The 6,000-nt window shown below is 56.5% G+C and overlaps 1 protein-coding gene across 1 annotated transcript; it reads right to left on the bottom strand.

Moving 5' to 3' along the window:
• Positions 1-1,118: 1,118 nt before the first annotated feature.
• Positions 1,119-5,727, bottom strand: SYNDIG1L (synapse differentiation inducing 1 like). Its single transcript, XM_075501522.1, has 3 exons — positions 5,299-5,727; positions 3,902-4,039; positions 1,119-2,254 (listed from the first exon to the last, which is right to left on the bottom strand). Exons 1-3 carry the CDS (start codon positions 5,725-5,727, stop codon positions 2,096-2,098), a joined length of 726 nt encoding a protein of 241 aa, XP_075357637.1. The 3' UTR covers positions 1,119-2,095.
• Between the last annotated feature and the right edge of the window lie 273 nt (positions 5,728-6,000).

The following is a 6,000-nucleotide window of genomic DNA, read 5'->3' on the forward strand; positions in this document are numbered from 1 at the left end:
CTGAGCACGTGCAGGCGAGGGGAATGAAAACCATCCCTCGGCTGCTGGGTGAGGGTGGCCCTCATCTCTCCTCTCTAAGCCACCTCATCCCTTCTGGACACCCCAGTCCTTCCCTGCAAATTCCATCTCTCTCTGTCCGCCATCAGAAGCAAGACCTGCTTACTCCCTCCTGATGTTTGTATTCTTCTGCCCCTCTTTGAGCACATTTTATTTTATGCATCTCCTACACACAGAGCAGCCTGAACACACACGATGCTCCAGTCTCTCTCTCTCCCTAATTCTTGTCCATCCACACATGGCAAAAAGCCTCACCACCCCGCTCCCAGCGCTAGCTGCTCGCTGGGATCTACATCGCGGTACATCTCCCTCCGCGTTGCCCAGACGCCAGCTGGATTATAGCTTCCTCCAGGAACTGCATAAACACCTCCAGGTTTAAGCGAGCTCAGCACTCCTGCGAAGCTCACCTCTTCGCTAGCCAGCTCCATGTCCTTATAAACAGAGTCTTTTTTCCTGCTTTTTTTTATTAGCTTGTCCATGTTATAAAACGTAATGGGAACTTTCAGACCAGCTTCTGAACAGGTCTCTGATGTGCTTCTCTCTTTTATGGCTCAAGTACAACAGCAATCGCAGACATTAACATGCTTCTTTAGGATGAAATGTACATTTGAATGGCACCCAGTTGGAGGAACATGCTGCGCCCCTTGCAGAGCCGGCTGCAGCCCGCCCAGAAACCCCGGGAAGGGGGTGACGGGTGCCCAGAGTCCGCCTGCAGCCCCCTGCACGCGGGGGAAGGCGGCGGCAGGGGAGCCGTGGCCGTGGCGAGGGAGGGTCAAGGTGGATGCTGGGGAGTGGGGGTGAGGCAGGGCCTTTTAACGCCAGCCCTTTGGGGCAGTCATTGCCTTCACACCCACCTCTGAAGCACTTGACATCTCGCTGACAATATACGAATTAGCAAAACTAAGATGTAAGCGGGGATGTGTGGGATTTCCTTGTCAGCAGAGGCTTCTGGATGGACGGAGATACCCCTCTCCGAGGCAGGGAAGAAGTGTGTTGGGGTCATGCCCCGTGTCTCAGGCTCCCTCCGAGTCTTCCACCTCTCTGAATCTCATCCCCTCGCAAACAGCACTCCCACCCCCGGCTCTGCGTGTCACGTTGGCCTTTTCTCTCCAGACCTTTTTGTATGCAGGGCCCTGACCTCGTGCTGAGAGTGGAGTCCTTCAGGCCCCCACCCCTCCCCGGTCGCTTCTTGGGTAGAAATGGCCATTACAAGTCTTTTCAGGGCCCAGCACTGTGGGACGCCAACCTTACGGGGGCTCTGACTTGCAATTATCATGACGGTCATTATTAACGCAGAGAAGACCTTGCTGTCTTTGCCAGCTTGCTCCAATGATGGGAGTGGCGGTGTGCAACCACCAGCCTGCCTTCCTCCTTGTTTCTGGTCTGGGACGGGCTAGTGACAGGGATGTTCTCCCGTGGATCAGGGGTCTGTCTGCAGAGGGATGCAGAGAGCATGCCCTTCGGTCATGTCCATGCTGTGTCCTTCTTTGCTGCAGCTGAGGGGCCAGGTGCCAGCCCGTGGCACTGAAATGAGAATGTGGTCTCCATCACTGGAGTCTGGACACCCCACCAGGACCCCGGCCCCCCAGAAGAAAAAGCGGTCATTCCCCGGCACCATATCCCCTCTCCTCCCTGCGTGCCCCCTTCACGGGCCAAGCCTGGGCACCAGTGGTGGATCTCCCGGCTGCGGGGCTGGGAGGGGGAGCCGTGGCCCCGGAGCAGGGGTGGTGGCACCAGCCCAGCAGCAGCACACAGCGTCTCTCCTGCACATCTTCCACCAGGCAAACATGCTCCTCCTGGTCCCAGCAGGTCCCAGGCCGGTGCCCAATTCCCTGCTGTCAGATGGTGGCACCCCACAGCCTTGGGGAGAACGGGGGTCTACTGTTTGTCTGAAAGGGCACAGAGCCTGTGCAGGGCATCCAAGCCGGGGTCCTGCTGTGCAAGCAGCCCTTGCAGGCACGGGCACCCTGTGCTCCGCAGGAGAGCTCGATCCCAGGAGGGCCGGCAGCCGGGGACAGCGCTGACGTGCAGGTGGCAGCTATACGTGGCCCCCTTTGGAGAGATAAGCGATCAGCGCTACCACCACCCCGACGTACACTCCTGTGCCGATGGTTATGGAGAGCGTGGCGAGGAAGAGCGCTCGGCGGGAAGCTGAACTGGCCAGATGGAAATCTCCTTTGGAGACAGCCTTGCTGGTCTGGAAGGAGAAGAAACGCCCATTGCTCACAGCCGTACCAACCTGGCCTTTTAGCCTGCGTGCAGTCGTTTCACTACTGAGTCAGCCCCCCTTCCCTGGCCACTGCGTCCCGTGAAGGCTGGGGACAGACAGCAAGGCGTCCGTCAGTTTGGGAGTGCTCAGCACAGCAGTGCCACCTACACACATTTCCCGTGGATTTTGCCTCCAAGGGAAGCGTGGGCTTTGGCTGTTTGTCTGAAAGCCCCAGCCATGTGCGTGCTCAGCCAGAGCTGTGAGTGGGTGCCCGGACCCTCGTAAGCCCACGCAAACGGTCGGTGCACAGGGGCAATGGCAATGGTACCAACTAGACACAAATATACCCTATACATCTATATAATGAGTACTGCCTAGTCTCAGGGAGCTGACTCCAGCCAGCACAGCCCCTTGGTCTGGCTGTGCTGCCACCTGATTTTGCCTGCATGGGGTTTTCAGCTGAAGCCTATTTGCCATAGAAGGGCTGATGGAGCCAGCAATGGAGGCAAATATGGGTGTTGGCTCTCAGGGCTGGTGACTTTCAGCTTCCCTGAGTGCTCAGGGCACATTCAGAGCTACTCTTAGTATTACGTACTATTTGTGTTCAAGTTGCCATGTGGAGATCAGGGCACCCACTGTGCACAGACACCGAATAGAGAGATGGTCCTTGCCTCAGCCAGTGAACGAAAGTAGTAGTTATAGCAAGTGGAGCTAAATTTAAATTGCACCAAGTACATCATCACGTGGGGAGTGCACTGTGCTACCCTGCACCACACAGAAAAATGTGAAATCTGCCACTCCTCGGGGTCCTAATCAGTTAAAGCTTCCCCTGCCTCTCACCGCCTCTGTGTCAGGTACTCATGATATATACTTTTCCATTTCTTTTTCTATCATCTTGATTTAACTTCTTAATGCCTCCCCCCCGTCTATTCTTGGTACAGCAGCATCTATGCAAACGTAGAGTAAATCCCCTGGCTCTGCATGAATTATTCTGGGTCAACAGTGATGTAAGCGAGCCTAGGCTCTGGGCTAAGCCCTCAAGAAGGCAGCAGCTCCTCTGAGCTGGTGCAGCCCGAGGGCCACCACCCTCTCCAGCCTCTGCCAGCCTGGTGTTGGCTCACACAGCTTAGCCGACGCGTGTCAGAAACAAGTGCAATGGGGGAGCTGTAGTGTGGTCTGGAGACCAGGCTCCCTGCTGAGCCCGGTGCCCAGGGCAGCCCGACGCCAGGGGCATGAGCTGCCTCGGGCTGGGTCATGGTGTAGGACCTCTGCACGACGGGGGAATGGGAGGGCAGGTGCAAAAATGCCATTTTCCTGAGCCTGGGTGGAGGCGGAGAACTTGGGCAAGCAGCCAAGGGGAGCCCCAGTTCCCTAAATAAGACCTGAAAGACCCCAAAGGAAAAGCCTGACCTCTAGTAACCCACACAAGAGCTGGAGGGCTTGCAACCCCACAGCAGCTGTGGAGACATCCAGGAGCCAGGAGCACCCTTTGCCTCAGCCCTCAGGGGTCTGGGCACGGCACAGAGACGAGCCTTAGAGCCAGAAAGGTGCCTGGTCCCCTCCGTGGGCTGCTGTGGCTTGCAGGGCCCTTGCTCCAGCGCTCAGTGCATGCAGGCAAGCAAAGGGATCTCTTACCCCTTGGGAGAAGTAGAAGGCAGCAATCCCCAGGGGCCAGAAGCAGCACAGCATGGAGAAAAGGGCCAAGCCCAGGTGGTCCCGGGGGGGAAGCATCAGGAAATGATCCTCACTTTCGCTGTCGCTGGAGGAGTCGCTCTGCAAAACCAGACGGATTCAGCACGTGCCCACCTCCCCGTGCCGCCCTGCAGGCTGCGTCTCAGCCCCTCTCCTCCCAGCTCCTGCTCTCTCCTGGCCCCATCATGTATTCTCACACATTTCTCACCTGTAAATTCAAGGAGTGAGTTTCAAAAATATTTTAGCCTCCTCAGCCTGGTTTGATGACAAAAACTGTAGCTCAGCAAATTCAGGAGCGGAGTGCATTCTCGGCTCCCTGCCAGAGCAAATGCTGAGCTCGCTTGCTGGGGGTCTGGGATTTCCCTGGGAGATAGATGGTCTTAAACTGAAATATCTTGAGCTTTGGCAGTACTGGCAGTTTGTCAGCTTAAACAAACTTAAACAAAGTGCTTATCCCCATTAGGGACTAGGAGATCGATATCCTGCTAAACTAATTCAGCAAGTGAGGGAAAGCGGTTGAATTGGAGCCTCCATCACAGGGGCAACGTGTCCTGTCTCCTTAGCGAGCGCATTGCTCAGAGCGGCCGCGGCCAGCACTCCTGCCTTTGGGCACTGCTCGGCCAGCCGCAGACCGGCCTGGAAGTGATGTGTCTTGCTGGGGAAGGCACGCAGACATGGGGACACCCCTGCTGCCCTCTGAAAAGGCCCCACCACTGGCACTGAAAGCAGCAGAGCTGTGCTGGGTCATCAGACATCAGCTCCAGCAGGCTCCAGGGACCCACTCCCACCTCTCAAGGTTCTGGATGATGTTCCCAACCTCTGCACCACCACTTGAACCATGGTGGGGCACAGAGCGCAGCACAAGGCTGCTTTGCCAGCTCTCATTCTTCCTTTGTGAGATTCATCCTGTCTTTATATATTAAGCTTTCTCTCGGCTGCTGCAGTCAGGCATGTGAATTTTGCTGTTATGCAAGGATTGCTATTTCCCGTGAGCTCGAGTGCCACAGCGGTGGCAGGCTGCCCTTGTCAGAGGGTCCCCATATCCCCAGGGTCCTGCAGAGATGGCCCCACCTCCCCTTCGCTCCCAGCGGGCATGCAGCCAGGCTGCCCTCAGGGAAGCTGACCTCCTTCTGAGGTCTTCGGTGAGGAAAAGGGAGCAGAAATGATAAGGAAGAAGAAGAAATATTGGGTGCACAGGGAGAGGCTGGTGAGGCAGGAGATGGTAGGGTCTGGGGGGGAAGCTCTGGGGAAAGAAGGGAGAACAAATGACCAAGAATTTGGGCCGATGGCCAGAGTTACTAGAGGAGGAGTTTGGTGCCATCCCACCTGGCAAAGCTCACCTCGTACTCCTGGAGCTCCTCTTCCTCCACCTCGTAGGACACAGTTTGGATGCGGATGTCGCTCTCTACCAGGCAGGACCCTTGCGCCTCGTGCCCGTCAGGACCTTCAGGTGGAGCCTCTTTGCTTTCCGTAAAAGTGGTCTCGCAGCTTTCCGTCTTGCTATCCTTGGCCTTGAGAGCGGTCTCATCCTTCACGAGGATGAAATTGGGGCCATACAAGGCTTCAACGGCCAGCTGCAGGGAACTGGCATCCAGCAGCTGGTGAGTCCTGGCACCGCCAGTGTTTTGGAAGATGTAGGAATACAGTTTCCCTTGGCAGCGATGACTGGGGTAGTCCTGGCTGCAATGCTGGTGGTAAGAATAGCTGCTGTGAAGGTGCCCGTTGGCCTTGGCCAAGAGCGGGTTTTGGAGCTCACGCACACTCTCCATGCTGCCAGTGACGGGGGGGGGAAGCGATCCTGCAGGAGCAGAGAGAGTGGGAGGGAGGAGGCTGTTATTTCAGCAAGGCAAGGGAGCAGAAAAGCCTCTCGCCCATGCAGAGCCGATGTCAAGACAAGGCTAGTGGGAACAGAAAGATTTGGCAATGCTGGAGAAAACAAGAGCCCTCCCCCCTCTCCTCGGCTTGAATGCTATCTTGGCAAACTGAGCATCTCTTCATATCTCCCCAGCTGGTAGTAAGATAAGGATGCAGCCCTGCAACAA

This window comes from Mycteria americana, chromosome 5 (assembly GCF_035582795.1).
Source record: "Mycteria americana isolate JAX WOST 10 ecotype Jacksonville Zoo and Gardens chromosome 5, USCA_MyAme_1.0, whole genome shotgun sequence".
Lineage (NCBI taxonomy): Eukaryota > Metazoa > Chordata > Aves > Ciconiiformes > Ciconiidae > Mycteria > Mycteria americana.

Excerpts from the sequence above, each read along its gene's own strand:
- SYNDIG1L (XM_075501522.1), bottom strand. The coding sequence starts at position 5,727 with ATGGAGAGTGTGCGTGAGCTCCAAAACCCGCTCTTGGCCAAGGCCAAC. Across the intron at positions 4,040-5,298 it reads AGGAGCTCCAGGAGTACGAG|AGCGACTCCTCCAGCGACAG; the intron begins GTGAGCTTTGCC and ends CTGGTTTTGCAG. Across the intron at positions 2,255-3,901 it reads CCTTCTACTTCTCCCAAGGG|ACCAGCAAGGCTGTCTCCAA; the intron begins GTAAGAGATCCC and ends TTCTCCTTCCAG.